This window comes from Dermochelys coriacea, chromosome 14, assembly GCF_009764565.3.
Source record: "Dermochelys coriacea isolate rDerCor1 chromosome 14, rDerCor1.pri.v4, whole genome shotgun sequence".
Taxonomy (NCBI): Eukaryota; Metazoa; Chordata; order Testudines; family Dermochelyidae; genus Dermochelys; species Dermochelys coriacea.
The window spans coordinates 38,841,541-38,861,220 of record NC_050081.1 but is presented as its reverse complement, the minus strand read 5'-3'; the positions used below and the strand labels follow the sequence as shown (position 1 = coordinate 38,861,220).

At 60.9% G+C, this 19,680-nt stretch overlaps 2 protein-coding genes and 1 long non-coding RNA gene across 10 annotated transcripts; 2 read left to right on the top strand and 1 right to left on the bottom strand.

Annotated features, from left to right (window-relative positions):
* The first annotated feature begins 5,323 nt into the window (after positions 1 to 5,323).
* LOC119842619 lies at positions 5,324 to 8,303 on the top strand. 2 transcript variants are annotated; one of them, XR_005288773.2, is made up of 6 exons: positions 5,324 to 5,443; positions 5,804 to 5,845; positions 6,568 to 6,614; positions 6,866 to 6,951; positions 7,523 to 7,568; positions 8,005 to 8,303. It is a non-coding gene; the product is annotated as an uncharacterized LOC119842619 (long non-coding RNA). The 2 variants fall into 2 exon arrangements; XR_006275681.1 differs by having other exon boundaries at positions 5,369 to 5,443; positions 5,808 to 5,845.
* Positions 8,304 to 9,067: 764 nt separating this feature from the next.
* Positions 9,068 to 15,533, top strand: C14H6orf47 (chromosome 14 C6orf47 homolog). Of its 5 annotated transcripts, none has more exons than XM_038370989.2 (3): positions 9,068 to 9,085; positions 11,796 to 11,858; positions 12,262 to 15,533. In XM_038370989.2, exon 3 carries the CDS (start codon positions 12,673 to 12,675, stop codon positions 13,267 to 13,269), a length of 597 nt encoding a protein of 198 aa, XP_038226917.1. In that variant the 5' UTR covers positions 9,068 to 9,085; positions 11,796 to 11,858; positions 12,262 to 12,672; the 3' UTR covers positions 13,270 to 15,533. The 5 variants fall into 5 exon arrangements, with proteins under 5 accessions (XP_038226917.1, XP_038226916.1, XP_043353190.1 ...); XM_038370988.2 differs by lacking the exon at positions 9,068 to 9,085 and adding an exon at positions 10,487 to 10,851; XM_043497255.1 differs by lacking the exon at positions 9,068 to 9,085 and adding exons at positions 10,487 to 10,851; positions 11,381 to 11,538 and having other exon boundaries at positions 11,796 to 15,533.
* Positions 15,534 to 16,028: 495 nt separating this feature from the next.
* APOM (apolipoprotein M) lies at positions 16,029 to 19,680 on the bottom strand. 3 transcript variants are annotated; one of them, XM_043497257.1, is made up of 7 exons: positions 18,583 to 19,680; positions 18,173 to 18,315; positions 17,563 to 17,636; positions 17,143 to 17,241; positions 16,906 to 17,004; positions 16,490 to 16,530; positions 16,029 to 16,152 (listed from the first exon to the last, which is right to left on the bottom strand). In XM_043497257.1, exons 1-6 carry the CDS (start codon positions 18,694 to 18,696, stop codon positions 16,505 to 16,507), a joined length of 555 nt encoding a protein of 184 aa, XP_043353192.1. In that variant the 5' UTR covers positions 18,697 to 19,680; the 3' UTR covers positions 16,029 to 16,152; positions 16,490 to 16,504. The 3 variants fall into 3 exon arrangements, with proteins under 3 accessions (XP_043353192.1, XP_038226918.1, XP_043353193.1); XM_038370990.2 differs by having other exon boundaries at positions 18,173 to 18,327; positions 18,583 to 19,678; XM_043497258.1 differs by having other exon boundaries at positions 18,173 to 18,327; positions 19,605 to 19,622.

Below are 19,680 nucleotides of genomic sequence, written 5' to 3'. Positions count from 1 at the left end.
CTTCAGCCTCGCGAGCCCTTCGCTCCCGGCCGGGCTGACGCAGGGCCCTCCCCCCATTCCCTGCGTCTCGAGGCCATTTTTTGTTTTTATAGAAAAAAAAAAAAATCCTGGGAAAAAAAAAAAAAGCCCCCACCCCCACGTCCTTTCTTTTATACCAAGGTTGGAGCCGGTTTTACCAGCGTCTTGCGGTTTTTGTGCGTTTCCTCGTTTTTTGTTGTCTGCAGGGAGCGCGCGGTGCCCTGCTGGGCCAGCGGGCGCCGGGGGGCACCGTTTGCGGGCAGGTTTGGCAACGTTGCCCTGATGATGGATTAAAAGACTTGTCAGAAGCCAGAGCCTGCTGCTGCTTTGGGCGGGGGGGGGAATGTCGTCCCGGACACCTGGCCCCAGGGAGGAACCCCCCTCAGTGTGATGGCCCTTTTCGGGGGTCTGCTCTCTCCAGGGCTGGGCCCCTGTGCCCCCTGGAACCCGCTTGGGGAGTCCCCTCACCCTGGTCCCCCCACAGCTCTGGTCTGCAGGGACTCTCCATCGGCACCACAGGAGGGTTATTGAGGGTCCAGACCCGGCAGGTCTCGGGGGTCTCAGGCCTAGTGACCCTCTGCACTTGTCCTCCCACTGGCCAGAACCAGCTGCTCTCGAGCTGGGGGGCCCCCAGTCGCTGGATCCCCAATCTCCAGGCTGTGGTCTGGGTCCCAGCTGACAGGCGAGATCACACTTGGTCCCCAGCAGCACCATCCCCCCTATGTTGTTGCACAGGGAAACTGAGGCACACAGTATACACAGGAAAATCCCCTGCTTTGTCACACCTGGCTCCCAGCCGCCACCACCCTCCGCTCCCAGAGCCAGAGGAGAACCCAGGCATCCTGGCTCCCAAACTCCGCCTGCTTCAGCCACTGGACCACCCCACTCCCCTCCCAGAGCCAGGGGAGACCCCAGGTGTGTGGAAGGAGCTTACAAAAGTTCCCGTCCTGCCCAGTGTTCTGGGCTCAGAAGTGGATTTGGGGTTCCAGGAGGAGTTGGCGGGGGGGGGGGAGAGCTCCCTTTCCCTGAATTGCTTGTGGGGCTGGGCTGCTCCCACCCCGATCAGCTGGAGTTTTCCTGGACCCCAGAGCCAGGGCTGTAACTCCTGTCCCCCCCCCCCCCCCGCCCAGATCTCCCTCTATCCCAAGGAGCAGAGCCTCCCCCTTGCCCAGGTACTGCCCAAGCCTCCCAATGGAGCAGCCTCCTGCCCTGAACCCCAGATGCACCATGGGAGTGAACTCGCCCAGGGCCCTCAACCTTCCCAGGTGACTGTGCCCCTTTCAGGAGCCGGATTCGTCTGGCGTCCCCCCGAGTTTTACTGCTCTTGACCGAAATCAGACATCAAACCAGGAACGTGTCCCAGCCGCTAGCACTGAAATATTCCTTCCTTCCGCCTGTTCCCATCCAATTCGCCAATAAATTGCCCCCGGCTATGGGGCAGTAAAACCAGGCTGATCTCTAGCTGAGTTGTTGGGGACCCCTGTGGAGCCCTGGGGCACTGACCCCCGAGAACCACAGACCTACAGGAACTTTGGCCGAATTCTGTCAGCCACTAGCAGTGGCCATAGGGAGCTTTGGTTGCCATCTGGGCAAACTCCCCAGGAGCAGTGGGGTGTGTGTGGGGGGGAGAAATAGACCAGATCCAGCCCCACAGATACCAGGGAGAGGGAATGAGGGGAGAAGAGGCTCTGCCCCAGAGGCACCCAGGGGCAGGGGGATATTGGGGGCAGGGGATGGGTGGCAAAGGTGTTTTTCTAAACCTTTCATTTGGCTGAAACTATTCAGTGAATCGCCCAGCCCAGCCAGGGCCTGAATTTCAAAAGCAAGAAAGGGCTTTGGGGCCATTTTTCTCCCGTGTAGGAAAGTGGGGAGGAGGAGGAGGGGAAACAAGCCCAACGTCTCCCTTGGCAGCTCCCCGACAACGTTCATCCTGCGTGACAAGCTGGAAACGTTGGCTCGTTCGCACCCGGCTGCGCAGCTCCCGGGTGTCCCTGTCTAGCGCTGCAGGTTTGAAAACAAAAGCAGCGTGTGGGGCACCGTAGAGAGACACACGAGTCTCCTCGGCCTTCGTCACCCCGCGGCTGCTCCCGTCCGCAGGAGCCACAACTGCCAACCTGGGGAACAAGAAACGGAACCCACCCAGCAGCTTTCGAACAAGCTTTGTATCCGCCTTTCCTCATTCTGACACTTTGTGACGAAGCAGGACTGTTCTTAATGTTTCCTCCAAATACTGGGTGGGTGCCTCAGTTTCCCCTAGGCATTTCCTAAGTCTCGCGGTGGGGGGACCAGGGGGTGGGCTTGTGGCAGAGCCCTAGAGGGCAGGTGTGATAGTGTCTGCACAGAGAATGAATTCACAGCTAGCGCAGGGCACCCACGGCCTCTCTGGTCAAGCGGCCAAGACTTTCCCTCTCGAGCTAGCCATGGGGCTCCTGCCCCCCTCGGAGCAGATACAGGGTCCGGGGTTCTAGCTGCCTGCACCAGCTCTCGTTGCAGCTGGGTGGTTTCAGGGGCTCTGCTGGCCGCAGCCGGCCGGGGTCAGGCTGAATTCGAGCTGGGGCAGGACACTGAAAAGGGGCTGTAGCCGGGTTGCTAAAATGTGCCACTGTCCAAGGGGCTTTTGTTCTTTTGCGAAACGTAACCGGAGGCAGCTCATCCCGCCGGAGAGGCTCCAAACAGTCTGGAAAAGAAAAGAAATTCCAGGGGCACACACCTGCTGGGGGAGGGGCGAGGGGTTTGGGCCGAGAGAAGGGAATTGAGAGGGGCTATGGGGAGGGGAGACATGGGTGAGTGGCAAGGGGGCTGGGGGAGAATAGGGGTGGGGCCTCTCTGAGCCCCATATGCTCCCCGCACCATGGGAGCCAGGATCTGGGGTGACGTGGCCTCTCTGCAGGGTCTGAGCCCTCTAGCTCCATCCTCTCTGGAACCCCTTTCAGGTAGGTGAAGGCTGCTATCAAATCCCCCCTCACTCCTCTCTGCTGCAGACTAAATAACCCCAGTTCCAGCAGCCGCTCCTCGTTAGTTGCGCCCCAGCCCCCCGATCATGTTTGTTGCCCTCCGCTGGACTCTCTCCAATTTGTCCACATCCCTTCTGTAGTGGGGCCCCCCAAAACTGGACGCAACACTCCAGGTGTGGGCCTCCCCAGTGCCGAATGGAGGTGAACGATCACGTCCCTCGATCTGCTGGCAACGCTCCTCCTAATACAGCCCAGTTTGCCGTTGGTTTTCTTGGCACAAGGGCCCGCTGCTGACGCAGAGCCAGCTTTGCCCCCTGTAACCGCCAGGTCCTGCTCTACAGCACTGCCGCCTCGCCGCTCGGTCCCCAGCCTGTAGCGGGGCCTGGGGTTCTTCCGTCCTAAGGGCAGGACACGTGGCCCACAATGGTAAACGGGTTGAGATCCAGGGAGCTGGGAATTGAGCCCCGATCTGCGGAGTCCCAGCTGAGAGCCTTCACCGCGGGACCAGCCTTCGATTTCCTACCCAGCCACCTGTAACTCCTGGCGGAAAACGCCGACGTGGACATGGAGCGCCGGGGGGCTCGGGGGAAAGTGACCAGGCTGGTCGGGAAAGACGCCCCGGCTGCAATGGGTTTGTCAGGCTGTGAAAGCGTCTCCCATGGGGGGTAGGGCTGGGAGCCCCGCGGCTGGGAACACGTCGGATGGGGCAGGGCCAAGCCCCGGGGCCAGGGCTGGAGGGAAGGATCCAGCCTTGGGATCACACAGGGGGTGGGTGAGATGGACCCGTTGGGGGATTTTCGTATGTCTGGTTTCTATGGAACAAAGAACCATCTGTGGACGGAGGGGCACTGCCAGGGCTGCGGGAGAGTTTGGGGGCCAAGGCAGGGACAGCGGGGGGGAAGGGGGGCTGCAGGTCGGGAGTGAGGGGCACCATCAGAGCTGGGGGGGCAGGACTGGGCTAGCAGGGGGCTGCGGATCAGGAGTGAGGGGCACCGGCAGGGCCGAGGTGGGGGGCAGCCCAGGGCTAGGCTACGCTCTCTAATATGGGGTGCCCCCTGTTCCTGGGCAGAGTAAATCCCAACACTGTTACCCCACCTGCCTGGTCATTAACCCATTACCCAGCATCTCCGACAGGGACACCCACATTCTGGACTTTGTCGGGGGGAGTGTCCCGGACTGCAGCCTCCTGCCCCCCAGGCTTTCGTGGCTCCGTACGGCCCCTGGGAGTCGCCCCCGCCAGTGACGGCCCTTCCTGGGGTCTGCTCAGTCCCACTGCCTCCCGCGACTGCCCTTCTGAGCCTCCAGCTGCCTGCTCTGCCAGGGACCCCTCAGGGAGTCCGCTCGCTCCGGTCCCCCGGGTCCCTCCAGAGGGAGCGTCGCCCCCCGATCTCCAGCCTGCAGGGACTATCCGCCAGCGTCACCCGGGGGGTTAGTGAGCTTCTGGACCCAGCCCTGACAGGTCCAAGGGGCTCAGGCCTGGCCAGTCTCAGCCCCGGCCAGCTGGGTCTGGCCCCGTCCCCTGGGGCTCCGGCTGCTCCTTGCCCCCCTTCCAGCTGAGCCCTCATGTCCCCTCCCCCGACAGCCCCTCCTCCGCCTTTTTTCTTCTGTCCCAGGCTGCTCGGGGTCCCCTCTTCTCTCCTTTGTTCCCCCTGGCTGGACCCTGCTGCTGGGGGTGGGGCCTCCCGGTCACCCGTCCCTTGGTCCCCCATCTCCAGGTTGCTGTCTGGGGTCCTGGCTGCCGGGTGAGGTCACCCATGGTTCCCTGCACCAACAGCCCCCTCGCCGCCACCTTGTTACACATGCAGCACAGGGGAAACTGAGGCGCACACTGTGTTGCTGCAAAACACTGAGAAAATCCCCCACTTCCTGATGGGGGGCCTGGGGGGCTACCCTTGGCCTGTTCTCCCAGGATCTGTGGGGCGAGGGCAATGGGGGCAGTGGGTGAGGCCTGGCAGTGGGGCCCCCTGAGTCGCGATTCTGGGTGTGCCCCCTTTCTCATGAGGGGGGACTGGCTGGCTCAGGGGAGGTAATGGGGCATGAGGGGGGGAGGGCAGGAAGCCCCCTGCTACCTGCTCCTCATTCCCACCCCCTTAGAAACAGCCCCGCCCCCTGGGGTTCCGCCATCTTTGTTAAGGGCACCGCCTCCAGCTGGGCCGCGGCCGCCATGTTGGATGTGGGCACGGGGGCGGAGGGCGGGGTCCTGGCAGACCCCGCGCGGCCGGGGGCCCTGGTTATGGTCGGGTCGCCCGGACCCCGCCCATCCCCCCCCCGCAGGGGCCCGTGTTTATTGTAGGGCCGCCGGGGCGGCCGCGATCAGGCAGCGCCGAGGGCAGCCCGGGCCCGGGAAGGACCCGCCATAAATAGCCGCGCAGCGAGCACATGTGTCTCTCTCTGCGCCGGCTCGGGCCAGAGTCATGGGGGGGCCGGACGCCTGGGTTCCCTCCCGCCGCTGGCCGGCCTTGGGGGGCTGGGTGAGTCCCTGCCGCTGCCCCTCACTCCCGTCCCGCAGCCCCTGTGCCGGGGGGGGGCAGGACCCGTCTGTCCCGACCTGGCTGCCCCCCCCCCCCCGGATCCCGGAGTAGGGACAGGTCCCTGGCCGGGGGGGCTTAGGTGAGGGTCGGCCGGGGGCCCCCGAGATCCGATTAAAGCCTCCAGTGAGAACAAGGGGTTTGCCTCCAGCCCGCTCCAGAGAGCGGGGGCTGGGAGCCCGGACTCCTGGGTTCTCTCCCCCTCTGGGAGGGGAGCTGGTGGGTGCGGGGGGGGGGGCTGGGAGCCAGGACTCCTGGATTCTCTGCCTGGTAGGGGGTAAATGCTCTGTTGGCGGTTTGCAGGTAGTAGTGGAGCTGGCGCTGAGGCCCTGCGGGGGCGTTTAGGTAAGTTCCTGTCCTGGCCCCTCGCTTCCAGCTGGGTTGGGTCCCCCCTTCCCCCGGCTCCTTCCTGGGGGGGCTGTTGCAATGATGAATCCGCTAGACTAGAGTCTCCGACCCCCAGTGACGATACGCAGTGCCCTGAGCAACGGTGCCCCTCACTCCCAACCTGCAGCCCCCTGCTAGCCCAGCCCTGGGCCCCCCCAACCCTGCCAGTGTCCCTCACTCCTGATTAGCCCAGCTCTGGGCTGTACTAGTCAGTATTTCCATTAATGACTTGGCTAACAGAGCGGGAGGGTGATGAAGCGAGCTGGGGGGGGTTGCCAGCCCTTGGGAGTCACAATGATTTTGACCCATTGGAGAATGGGTGTGAATTCAGTCAGATGAAATTCAATAAAGACAAGTGGAAAGTACATCCCTTGGGAAGGGGAAAGGTGGAAACGCAGAACCGGGCTAGGGGCCGTCCTGCCGGAAATGGTCTGGGGTTAGAATGGGTCACACAGGGGATGAGCCAACAGGGAGGAACAGTGGGTGGGGTGGTCCTGGGGGGGGTCTGGGGAGGGACTGGTGAGATCAGACCAGACTGGAGTTTCTAATGATGGGAAATCAGGTGGGTCTGACCTGCTCCAGACTTGTGGGAGGGGAGTGGGGTCTCGTGGTTAGGGTGGGAGCCAGAACTTCTGGGTTCTCTGCCTGGCAGGGGGAAATGATCTGTTGGTGATTTGCAGGTGGTGGTGATGTGTGGAGCTGGTGCTAAGGCCCCTGGGGCATCTGGGTAAGTCCCTGCTCTGGCCCCTCACTCTCCCCCCCCCTTCCCCCCGGCTTGTCCCTGTGGGGCCCTTGCAATGATGATTCCGCTAGACTAGAGTCTCTGACCCCAGTGACGATATTCGCAGCGCCCTGAGCAACGGCCCTGCCAATGCCCCCTCACTTCTGACCCGAAGCCCCCTGCCAGCCCAGCCCTGGGGTCCCCCTCAGTCCTGACCTGGCTAGGACATTAACCCTCTCTCCTCTATTCCCCCACAGCTGGATTCTCACCCCATGTCTGTCTCTGATGTGAGACCCCTGGGGTCTCTGGATGGAGAGCAGGACCAGAACAGTGCGGCGGCAGGGTAAGGAGTGGGAAACAGGAGATGGGGGGGCTCCTCCCTAGCAGTCAGTGTTGGCCCTACTGCCCCAGGGCAGTGCTAGGGTCTTGTGCTGCAGGGAGTAGAGTCGTTGGGCTGGGTGGCCCTGATCCGGGGAGCAGGGGGTGACGATTTGTTCCTCGACAGGAGCTCCCAGCTCAAGGTTGGGATTCACATGAAATAACACAACTTAGACTGACCCTGCTCCCTTGGGGATCAGAGGGGTGGGGTGGGGAGACTGGTAACATGGGGTGACCAGAACCTATCTGTCCTGAGCTAACGGGTTCCCCCCACCCCAGGGCCTGGCTGGCTGGATCTGACCCTGAGGTCTCCAGATTGGATCAGAGTCTCTAATGACAACGCAGCCTGCTCCAGAGACTTGTGGGGTTGTAGGGGGTTGGGTGTGTCTGGGAGCCAGGACTCCTGAGTTCTGACCCTGGCTCTGGGAGAGGAGTGGGGTCTAGTGGTTACAGCAGGGGAAACAGGCTAGGAGCCAGGACTTCTGTTTTATTTCTCCTGCCTGTGGGACATAACTCACCTGTTTGGTGATTCGCAGGCACTGTGACATTTGGATTCAGCAAGGAGGCTCCTGGGGTGTCTGGGTAAGTCCTTCTCCTGCCCCTAGCTGGGTCACCCCAGTCTCATTCCCTGGGTGGCTGTTGTGATGAATCTGCTAGACTAGAGGGGAGGGGAGTCCCCTCTGATCCCAGTGATGACCCTCGCAGTGCCCTGAGCAATGGCTCCCCCCACCAGGCCTTCTGGGGTCCACAGCCCACTGCTAGCCCATCCCTGGGCTCCTCACCAGTACTGCTTGTGCCCCTCACTGCTGACCTGCAGCCCCAATTCCAGAATCCTTGGCACATCCCAGTGCCCCCCTCTCTCATGTCCTAAAGCCTGGAGTTTGGCTTGACTTCGCTCAAGTTCATGAGGTCTGAATCGTGGCTTAGGGGTCCTGCCCATTCTCCTGGGGGGGGGGGACTGAAAAGCCTTGGTATAAAACATTGATGTTAATCAACTTTTACATTTGTACTTCCTTAGTTTCCTAAGGAAGGGTGCTTGTTGGATTTCAGCTTTGGTTACTCACCAGCACCCCCTCTGGCTGTGATGGAGACTGGAATCCAGGGCCTGCTCCGTGGGTGATGGGACAGGCAGCTGGACTGAATAATGGGGAAGTGAAAGGAGAAGTGGGGAGACTGCACAGCCCAGGCCTGCCTCACTGCTCAGTGTGGACAGGAGCCAGGGGCTATGGGCCGGGAGTGGGGGCACTGCAAGCATCTCGCAGGGGGGTGTCACGTAAAGAACAGGGATGTTGCCTCAATAAACAACTGTGGAACAAAGGGAGGTTTTTTTTTCTTCGCGTAGGGGGGGCTGGTTCCCCCCTGGCAGGGGGAGGCAGCGGGGGCTGGGCTGGGGGGGGCAGGGGCTGGTTTTACAGGGGTCACCTGCCTATGGGCCCTGGCTGCCTCGGGGGGATCCCTTGGGCGGGGGGAGGGGAGCCAGCTGGGGCAGGCTGTGACCCCTGCCCTTTAACCCCCTGTGACTTGTTGACCTCTGCCCCTTAAACTTCTCAGGGAGGGGCCCTGGGATTAGGGCGGGGCACTCCCACTTCCTGTCCCCGGGGGTCCGCTTCCGGTCTCATTCGACCGTTTCCGGTACGCGGGCAAAATGCACGCTGACTTCCGGTGCAGCGTGCTGACGTCAGTCTCCGCCTACTTCCGCTGCGGTCGCGATTCGCTGTAGGGCTGGGGGCTGAGTGCGTAGGAGGGGCGGGGCTCTCCTCACCCTAGCAACGCTAACCTCTACTGTCCGACTGAGCATGCGCGCCCCCGGAGGGTCCGTCCCTGCTCTCCCCCTCCCGTGGAGGAGTGGGGCTGCCGGAGGCGAACGCCTGAGCCGCTCCTGCAGCCTGGGGCTTGCGCTACTGTCAGGGCTCCCCACTCCCGCAGAGGTCCCCTGGCTCATCCCGCGTGGATCGGCATGTCTGCTTCTTCTGAGCCGGCCGGCGACGGAGTGACTGGGTCCTTCTGGGTCAAAATCCGCGCAGGCACTTAGCCGTCAGCTACATGCACACGAAGGACCTCTATGGGGCTTCCACGGTCGCACATGCGTATTGAAGGCAGTAAGCGCCATGTTTGCTAAGGGCAGCCCTTTCAAATAAAATAGCGAAGCCGGGGTGCGCAGCCATCTTGGAGGTGGGCTGCGGATAGACCTGTTCCCATTGGTTTACCAGGGCAGCCCCCGACCGCCATCTTTGTTTAGGGCAAGATCTGGCGGCTCCGATGCGCTGAATCTAGGTTGGTGGCCATTTTGGATGTGGTCAAGGGGGCGCTTTTCTCTCTTATACCTAATGGCGCAGCCTCCCCCCCTCCGCCATCTTTGTTGTGGGTAAAGAGACTGGCAGCCTGTTATGGCGAGAGGGTCCCTTCAGGACCCAGGGCTGCCCCCAGTTCTTTAGTTATTGTAGGGTCTGCCCTGTCCCAGAGCCGGGGAGAGAACCCAGGCGTCCTGGCTCCCAGCCCCCCCCGCTACTCTAACCACCAGCCCCCACTCCCCTCCCAGAGCCGGGGAGAGAACCCAAAAAGGAAAGAGAACAGGAGTACTTGTGGCACCTTAGAGACTAACAAATTTATTAGAGCATCAGCTTTCGTGAGCTACAGCTCACTTCATCGGATGCATTCGGTGCTCTAATACATGCTCTAATAAATTTGTTAATAAATAAATAATAAATTAATAAATTTGTTAGTCTCTAAGGTGCCACAAGTACTCCTGTTCTTTTTGCGAATACAGACAAACACGGCTGCTGCTCTGAAACCTGTGATTACAAAAAGGAAAGGAGGACTTGTGGCACCTTACAGACTAGCAGATTTATTTGAGCATAAGCTTTCGTGAGCTACAGCTCACTTCATCGGATGCATTTGGTGGAAAATACAGAGGGGAGATTGATATACACACACAGAGAACATGAAACAATGGGGGTTACCATACACGCTGTATGATAAAGAACCCCGGAGTCCGGGCTCCCAGCCCCCCCCGCTCTAACCCACCAGCCCCCGCTCCCCTCCCAGAGCCGGGGAAAGAACCCAGGAGTCCGGGCTCCCAGCCCCCCCCGCTCTAACCGCTCGCCCCCGCTCCCCTCCCAGAGCCGGGGAAAGAACCCAGGAGTCCGGGCTCCCAGGCGCCCCCCAACCCACCCGCCCCCACTTCCCTCGCAGAGCCGGGAGAGAACCCAGGATCCCTGGCTCCCAGGCGCCCCCCAACCCACCCGCCCCCACTCCCCTCCCAGAGCCAGGAGAGAACCCAGGAGTCCGGGCTCCCAGCCCCCCCCCCAACCCACCCGCCCCCACTTCCCTCCCAGAGCCGGGAGAGAACCCAGGAGTCCGGGCTCCCAGACCCCCCTCCTCTAACCCACCCGCCCCCACTTCCCTCCCAGAGCCGGGAGAGAACCCAGGAGTCCGGGCTCCCAGGCGCCCCCCAACCCACCCGCCCCCACTCCCCTCCCAGAGCCGGGAGAGAACCCAGGAGTCCGGGCTCCCAGCCCCCCCCCCCCGCTCTAACCCACCCGCCCCCACTTCCCTCGCAGAGCCGGGAGAGAACCCAGGAGTCCGGGCTCCCCAGAGGCCCCACCCCTTGCCCGGGGAGTCCCTGCCCAATCCGGTCCTTCCTGAAACCCGATCAGCTGCTGGATTTTCCCCCATCTCGGGCTGGGCGCGGAGTCTTTTCCCCCTCCCTGCCACGCTCCCGGGCCCGCAGCTCCCCCCGTCGGGTCCCCCCCACACTTAGGGGGTGCTCGGTGCCCCAGGACTCAGCAGCGGGGCCCCGCCTGCGAGGCCGGTTGGGAGCAGCCATGGAGCGAGATTTCCCGGGGACCCCCCCCCGCCCCAGCAGGTCAGAGAGAGCTGAAAACGGGGAGGGATTACACTGGGGGGAGCGGGGCAGGATTTTGGGGGTGCCACTTCCCCCACCGTGGAAAGTTTGGGGGTGAAATCCACCCGCTTTGTTGTTTTGTGGGAGCAGGGAGTTTGGGGGGGGTACCCGAACCAGCTATAGTGTGGGTGTGTGTTTCGGGGATCCCTATTTCGGGTTGTACCCCCCTCTGCCGGAACAAGCAGGGAGGATGGGGCTTTGAAAGGAATCAGCGGGGGCGTTTCAGGGTGGGCTGGATATTTTTGGGGGCTGCGAACCTCTGCTGCCCTCCCTGACAATGTGGGGATGAAATTGACTTGCTGTCGTTTTGGGGGTGCTTTCCCTGCCAGAACCGGGGTAATACTGTGGGGTAAAGTAGCTGGCATTTCAGGGTGAGCTCGATATTTCAGGGGTGTTTCCTCCCCCATCATCGGCCATATGGGGGTGAAATCAGCCCGCTGGTATTTGAGGGGGAGCAGTACTTTTGGGGTGCCTACTGCCACCAGCACAGAGAAATAGAGACTGAACTTAATGGGATTTGTCTGTCAGAGGATCAATATTTTGGGGTGCAAAGCTCCATTACACGTGGCAACCGGTGCACCTGACCAGCGAGGATTGCTGGATTTGGGGTACAGTGTTTGGGAGGGTGACCTCACCAGCACTGACAATGTAGGGGTGAAATTAATCAGCTGGGATGGGTTGTAAGGGGATGAGATTTTTCTAAGGACTTTTACCATTCAGAGATGGGGTAAAAATATTAGGGTGCATGAACCGTGCTGTGATCTGCCCTTAATGTTTCAGGGACGCAATATTTGGGGATGTCTTATTTCTGCTGTGAGGAGAATTGGTGTAGGACAAAGAAGAAGTATTTTGGGGTGTATCAGTCCAGCTGCGATTGGATCCTAACGAGGATTTGTCTGTTTCAGGGGGACTAGCGATACTGGGGTGACCCAGCACTGAGGATGTGAGCCTGAAACAAACCAGCTGCTGTATCTTTCAGGGGACTGAGAATTTCGGGGGTTTCCTGTCCCAGAGAGTCAGGGGAATGAAATTGATGAAGATCGGTATTTTTCCAAGGGTCAGTATTTTGCTGGGGGTGGACAGTTCTTGCTGGCAGAAGAGACATGTTGGGGTAGATTGAACTGCCCGGTGTGTGTTTTGGGGGCCCCCAGCACTTTGGGGTGAATTAGCAACATTTCCAGTGGATACAATTCAGGGGGTGAAATTAACAAGGAGCCATATTTTTGGAGGTATCTGAGCTCTGCCCCCAGCCCAGAGAATTCAGGGGATGAAATCAACAAGGATTTGTCTCTGTTGGTTGAAGAGATATTTTGGGGTTCTGTTAGCCCTGGCGCTGGCGGATAGAATTGGACCTTGACATCACACATCCAGATTGGCTAAGGGACCAGTATTTTGGGGTGAAGGACCCCGGGCCCAGCAGAGAGGACTGAGGGAGTGAAACTTACGAAGATTCAGATCTTTGGGTGACAGCAGCTGCCAGCGGTACTAAAATTAACCCGGACACGGAGGAAATTCCTGGCTATTGTGGAGTGAAGGGTTTCTGATACCGCAAAATCAAGGAGCTGGCATCTGGTTCTGGGGAGCAGCATGGGACCCTGACCTAACCAGGTTTTTGTGGAAGCTGACTTTAGAGGGTAAAACGCCCCAGAGAGAGTTTAGGGGAGGCCGGTGCGTTGGAGAGAGGAGCTGGCTAGTCCCCCAAGGTCTGGACCCCTCTCACTGCTCCCTCCGTCCCCAGTGCTGATTTTATTCGGGGCGCTGGATTCTCGCCAGTTTCTTCCCATGTCCCTAAACAGAGCCAAGGCCTGGCTGACAAAACTCCCCTGGTGGGGGCGTGCGGCAGGAAAAGAGGGTGGGCCGACGGAGGCCCCCCGGAAATCCCAGTGGTGGGGTACCCGGCGCCTCCTGGCTCTGATCGAATGGGGACGCGCCAGGGATCCGGGCCCCACGCCGGGAGAGGGCCTCTTCTCTAGGATCTCACAGGTCCTTCAGTATCTGTCCCCCAACCAGCCGTCGCCCGACATCCCGGAGCATTTCCAGATTTGTTTCAACTTCGCCCGGCACCTGTTTGACCTCTGCGTGGTGACTCTGCTCTGTGCCTGCTCCCCGGCTTTCCGGCTGCTCCTGGATATTTTGGGGTTCAGGGGGCCCCTGAAAGTCTGGCTCCACGGGCTGGCCACCTTCCTTGTCACCACCTACGGGATGTACCTGGCCCTGTGGCTGGTCCAGGAATACCTGCTGCAGTTCGCTTGCCTCTACGGCTTCCTGCAGACCCTGGTGCTGTGTGTGAGTATCCAGGCCACCGAGGAGGAGGAGAGCGGGGCAGTCCCGGGGGGAGTGGACCCCGGCGGCGGGGCAGAGGCAGAGAGGACGGAGTGACAGCCCCGCCCGTTCACCTCGCACCTCTGCAATAAACCACAAGGTCACCAGCGTCTGGGGGTGTGTGTGAGGATCGAGCTCCGCCCACTTTCCACGTGGAGACACGAGACTCCGCCCCCCGGCACTGTGAGGGTGAGGGCACCAGGACCTAGCCCCGCCCCCCGTGGGTACAGAGACACAAGACTCCGCCCCCGGCACTTGTGAGAGGGGGGCGGGGGAGTGGCTGGCTCAGGAGTTTGGGGGGTGGGGTGGGTGTCAGAACCACCGCAGGGAAGGAACCAATCAGAACTGCTGGGATCCAGCCAAGCTGCAGCTGGATCTGCGGGGGAGGGGGAAGTGGATCGGAACTGCTCCGGATCAGGGAGGGCGAAGGATTTGGGACCACAGGGAAGGGAGAAATGGGGGGAGGGGTATCTGGGGGGGTCAGAACCAAAGGAGTGGAGCTAGCTGAGCCGTGGGAAGAGGGATTCTGTGTTGGGGGTGTGTGGGGGGGTCTCTTCTTAGCAATAACCCCCTTCCTTGGTGGCGGATGCCAGGGGAGGGGACTCCCGGGGAGGGGTCTGAAAATGGAGATGGGGGGCTGAGAGGGAGAGAACATGACAGAGGGAGAGGGGAGGTCTAGAACCCCCGCCCCGCATCCTGGGCTCCCAGCTGGGGTGATCCCATGTTCCCGCTCTAGAACGATCTAGGACATGACTTGGGTCTCCCAGCTCAGGTGTGGTGGGGATAGACACCGTCACCCTCTTATAGACCAGCCCCCCACCCCATTGCTTCTAATCTTGCGCAGATCTAGAGCAAACTCCATCACCATGGTGATGTTATCTAGAACTGACCGCCACAGCCAGCCTTCAGGACATGTGCTGTGGTCTTTAAGGAACACCACATCCCATCCCTACGCCAAAGTGATCTAGAACAACCCAGATAGGAAATACAAGGCATGATTCAAAACTTTGGTGACCAATCTAGAAACAAGAGGTGCCAGTGATAGTGTAGAACATGTCACCAACCCTACCAACACTACGTGCTACTGGAACAGGCCAGTGCACAATCTAGACCCTGCTGTTATAATCTAGAACTTCTCCTGAGGATAGCTCCTGAGGGAGGCCTGCTGGTTTGGAGGCTAGAGCCAGTCCCTGTGGGAAGCCTCTGGCATCTGACCTAGAAAAGACCTCTGGTCTCCGCCTCTTTGCCATCAGCCATCACACAAGTTCTAGGACTAAGCTCCTATTCGACACAATCTAGAGCAACCCCAAGTGCCCGCTTTGCCACACAATCCAGAGCGAGCCCCCTATCTCTGGGGGACACTCCATCTCCTTGCAACGATTCTCACCAGCAGCCCCCTGTCGCTCTGCAATCTAGAACGAACCCTCCAGCTCCTGGATGTGATCTAGAAGGTCCATTCCCCTTGCCTTGTGTTCTAGCCCATGCGCTCACTGCTGAGATATCATCTGTTGCAGCCCCCAGTACCTCCCTCTGCGATCTACACCGCTCCAGAGACCTGGTGTAATCTAGAACATGCTCTGGGACAGTCCAGAACCCCACCCCTCTTTGTGCTAAAATCTAGAGCTCCCTCGGCCCTTCCCAGAAATGTCCTAGAATGAGCCTTAGGGTCTGGAGTCTACAGGAAGCTCCCTTCTCCCATGCATGATCTAGAACAACTTTCCCAGCATCCCTGCTCTTCCACCGGATTCTGGAAGAAACCCACCCAGCATAGGGAGAATCTAGCATGACCCACCCTGCACCCAACCCCAGACCAGTTTCCTGCTGTCTTTTCTCTGCAGCGTGTGCTAGACAATAATTCCTTGCACTCTCCAGATCACCCTGATCTAGAACGTCTCTGATCCAGAACACAGTTGAAAGGAGATTTGAGTTGAGAAAAGACTTTGTATGTGATCCTGCCCTGTTCACCTGCCTGACCTCCTCCTCCAGCTCTGCTGGTGCCCCTCAATCCAGGCCTGCAACCCCCCCAGCTCTGCCCCAAATCCAGTCTGTGGGGTCTAGATCCGCATGTACGGTGTGGGGCAGGGGCATTAGAGGCAGGGTCCTCCTGCGGGGTTTGCTGCACCGTCTCCTGGGCAGCAGGATCGGACCTGAACTTGCTCTGCTCTGGAGCAGCACGGGAGCAGGGGGGAGGACGGAAATCGGTGAACTTTATCTGTGGATCAATCCAGACCAGTGCTTGAGAGCCGATTCCGGAGCCCAGCTTCCATGCTGGGTTTTAAACCTGTGTTTTATTTAAATAAAATGGAAAATTTGACAGTCAATGAGTGGCCGGCCTGGAATGGTTTTCTTATGTGGCCCGACCGAGACTGCCCCCCCAACCCCATTCCATCACACGGACCGTCTGACCTAGATGGGGGACCCCACTTTGCACAGAGCCCCAGACAGAGCTGAGGGCCCCGTCACACCGGGCACTGCACAGACAGATCGTGAGAGACCGTCCCTGCCCTGGGGCGTTCGGAGGGTCCACCAAATCTGGATCATTCGTCCCATTTAACAAGTGGGGAAACTGAGGCCCAAAGGCAGATGAGAATTTCCCAACGTTACACGGGAAAGATGTTTCCTTTAAGTAAGCATCAAATAGCCCCAGGGAGTCCAGTAGAATATACCAGTCTGCCCCTGCCCCCCACAACTCTGCCGGCTCTCCTCACTCCTGACCCGCAGCTCCCTGCCAGCCCAGCCCTGGGCTCCCCCCACCACTGGCTATGCCCCATGTGTCTGTGAGTCCAAACCAGCGCTTAGGGACACGTTGTCACAGATGCGGCAGAATCAGGATTTATTTGACAGGCTCTGTGGAAATGGGGTTTCTTCCTCCAGGCGAATGAGGGGGTCAGTCTTTGGGGGGGCGTTTCCTCGGGGGGCCAGTCACAGCAGCTTGGGGGGCTGGCAGAGAGGCAGGAAAGGAACAGAGAAAGGCCTGAGATGGAAAACCGTCTGAGCCTTCAAACAATGACAATTTCAGCATCCAATGGGAAACATGGGCCCCGCAGAGCCCCCCCGAGTTGGTGCGGTGGGAGAGACCCAGGAGATCTGCCCCCACAAACTTCAATAACAGCCACTACCACTCCCACCAGATATGGGGAGTCGGTCTCTGGAGGCCAGGCGGGTGGGGGGGGGAGCGGGAAATCTGGTTGAGACCTGGCGCACTCCAGCCAGGTCAGTGGGTGTGGGGCCCCTGGGAAGGGCAGGGAATGGGGGGGGGCCCTGAGGCTCAGCTCACCTGGCAGTGGGTCAATCAGGAATCCTGAAGCTGGCAGGTGTCTAGGGGGCGGAGAAGAGGGAGAGAGTTAGAGGTGTGTGTGTGTGGGGAATCACCCCATGGGGTGGGAAGGGGAGAGAGATTTCGGGGTGGGGTTGTGTGTCAGTGAGCATTTTGGTGACCCAATAACCTACCCCCAATTCTCTTCCATGCCCCCCAAACCTCCCCATCTCCCCAACACCTGCCCAACCCCCTCCTGACCCCCCAAACCTCCCCCACAACTTCCCTTCTTCCCAGCGCCTCTCAAACCCCTTCCCCTAAATCTACCCCCAAAACCTCCTCCCTCTCCCAACCCACCCCCTTCCCCCCAAGCTAATCCCACTGGCCAATGGGGTGGGGAGGGACCCCCCCAAAGACCCCACTCATCCGGGTGTTACCTTGGCTGCGGGGGATAAGCAGGAATTCTTCCATGTCCAGGCAGTAGGCTTGGTTCCGGAAATCCTCAATGCACTCACTGGCCAGGTGGGGGGTGCGGGCTGGGGGACAGGGAGAGAAACCTCAGAACCAGGATAGAACCCAGGAGTCCTGGCTTCCAGCCTCCCGGCTCTCACCCCCAGCCCCCACGCCCCTCCCGGAGTCAGGGAGAGAACCCAGGAGTCCGGGCTCCCACTCACAGTACAGCAGGATTCTTTGATAGTCTCGGTCACTTTCCTGGACAATGATGGTGTCTGGACACTTGCTGGAGAACAGCTCGGTTCTCATCCCTGGCCGGCCTGTGAGGGGGGAGACAGAGCCAGGAGCTGGGGGCTGCAGGTCAGGAATGAGGGTCTCCGACAGGGCTTGGAGGGGGCCCAGGGCTGGGCTGGCAGGGGGCTGCAGGTTGGGAGTCAGGGGCATCAGCAGAGCTGGGGGGGAGCCCAGGGCTGGGCTGGCAGGGGGCTGCAGGTCGGGAGTGAGGGGCACCGGCAGCACTGGGGGGGCAGGGCTGGGCTGGCAGGGGGCTGCGGGTTGGGAGTGAGGGGCACCGGCAGCACTGGGGGGGCAGGGCTGGGCTGGCAGGGGGCTGCGGGTTGGGAGTGAGGGGCACCACTCACCTTCTGTGGCCAGGTCCGTGCTCCCTTCCTTAAGCAGATAAATCCAGGATCTGGGCATGCAGCCCCCTGATTTCCTGGGTGGGGGAAGAGGGGGGGTCAGCTGGAGGGGACTTTGGGGAGCCAGGTGGAGGGGGGTGGCTGGACACTGGGGAGCGTGGGAGGAGGGGCCACTGAGCGTCCCGTCTGACAAGCTGCCAGCCCCATCCTCTCAGCCACGCCCAGAGCCCCACAGAGGGGCCCGAGCCCCGCCCCACCGATGGCCGGAAACCGATTTGGGGCGAGCTGCCCGGCTCATCCCGCTGCGAACCACCCAAAGGGGGTTGTGGCCCCTTGGAGCTGGAGGCCGAGTCCTTCCCCACCCTGTGTCTGGCATCCGTGTGGCCTGGGGGAAGTGGGTAACAGCCGGCCGGGACGACGCACAGAGACATCCCACGGCCACCGCCCCACCCGCCGAGGTCCTTCAGAGGGAGAAAAGTAAAATCCCTGGAACCGGGGGGATCCCTTCCTGACCCACCAGTGAGACCCTGAAGCCTGAGCATTGGGCACGGCCAATGGGGCGTGCCCTGGAGTGGGGGGGCTGGAGGGGGTTGGGGGGCTGGGCCCCACTCACAGGCGGAGGGCGGCGCGGAGCTGCAAACGTTGGGGCTGGGGGCCCTGCCCCATGTGGAAGACGGAGCCGTCGGTGCCCGCGAAGGTCTTCAGGGCTGCAGGGGTGGCTGCTGCTGCAGCAATGAAGTGCCAGGTGCCCAGGTACTGCCAGGGGAACTGCGGGGGGTCAGGGTCTTGCAGAGACCCCCCCAGACCTCCCCAACAGCCGCCCCCCTGCACCTTCCCCCACAGAGACCCAAGTACTGGCTAGGAAACCCCACACCCTTCCCTGCCTCTCAGGGGTCCCCAAGCCTGATTCCCTGCCTTCCCCTGAGTTCCCCCCAACCTTCACTGCCCCCACCCCTGGGGATCCCCAGACACCCTGATCCTGGGAAGGGGTTTTTCCCCGGCCGACGCCCCAGTGCTAGCTACCTGGTCCCCGTCCAGCCTGCTGGCTGGCAGTGGGGCTGGGGGGGTGCATGGGCTCAGGGCGGTGATCAGGGCCCCGTACAGGTACAGCAGGTAAGACCAGGTGCGCTGGAACATGGCCGGTGAGGGCCGGGTTCGGGGCTGTCTGCAGGCCCTTGTCCCTCTGGCCGGCTCACCTTTGCCCCCCCGCCCACGTTAATCGGTAACTCGCCGGAGTCCAGAGTCCCGTGGGTGGGAGCGACCCCACGCCCACTGAGACAGGGGGGCCCTACGGTAAACAGTGCAGTGGGGGAGGGGCTCTGGGGGCCTCCAGGAGATCCAACAATAACGGCGCTTGCAGGAAACCTTGCAAGAACAGGGCCAGCAGCTTACATGAGACCCTACAATAATAAACCAGTGTGGGTAGCTGGGTGTTTGCAAGGGACCCCCTCCTTGCAATCACACTGAGCCTCAGGAGACCCTATAATAACAAGAAGAGGGCGGGCGGCTGATGCTTGTGAGGAACCCTACAATAACAAACCGGTGTGGATAGCTCTGTGTTTCCAGAAGCCCCTCCAAGAACAGGGCTGGCGCCGCCCGTAGGGTTTTGGGGGAGCCCTGTGGCTGGCAACTCTAGCGTGGCGGGCCCTACAATAACACACCCAAAGGCCGGCCCCTGCAGGGTTTCTGGGGCTTGGGAGTCGCACACACGAGCGAAGGGCGGCCAGGGCCATTTCGGTCGGCGATTAGGAGAAACTTTAGGAGAAACTTTCTCGCTCTCAGGGGCTAGAATCTGCCTCCGGTGGGGGGGGGGGGGGCGTCGTGGGATCCCCATCCCGGGAGGGTGTAAGAGCAGTTTGGACAAAGCCCCCTCAGGCCCGGCCTGGCCTCAGCACAGGGGGGCTGGACTTGGCGACGTCTCGGGGGCCCTCCCCACCCGGCGTCCTTAGTGTCTTGGGGGAAACGCTGCAATAACATAAACATGCCTGGGGCCTCTAGCGGTTTGGGGAGACCCTACAATAACACAAACAGGGAGGCATGCTCACCATTTTTGGGAGACCCTACAATAACATAACCATGCCCAGAGCCACTCGTGTTTTGGGGAGACCCTACAGTAACTCA

Coding starts and splice junctions, on each gene's coding strand:
- C14H6orf47 (XM_038370989.2), top strand. CDS start 12,673: ATGTCCCTAAACAGAGCCAAGGCCTGGCTGACAAAACTCCCCTGGTGG.
- APOM (XM_038370990.2), bottom strand. CDS start 18,696: ATGTTCCAGCGCACCTGGTCTTACCTGCTGTACCTGTACGGGGCCCTG. Junction 17,637..18,172: donor CTCCGCGCCGCCCTCCGCCT/GTGAGTGGGGCC, acceptor TCCCCCACCCAG/GAAATCAGGGGGCTGCATGC. Junction 17,242..17,562: donor CACGGACCTGGCCACAGAAG/GTGAGTGGTGCC, acceptor CCCCCCTCACAG/GCCGGCCAGGGATGAGAACC.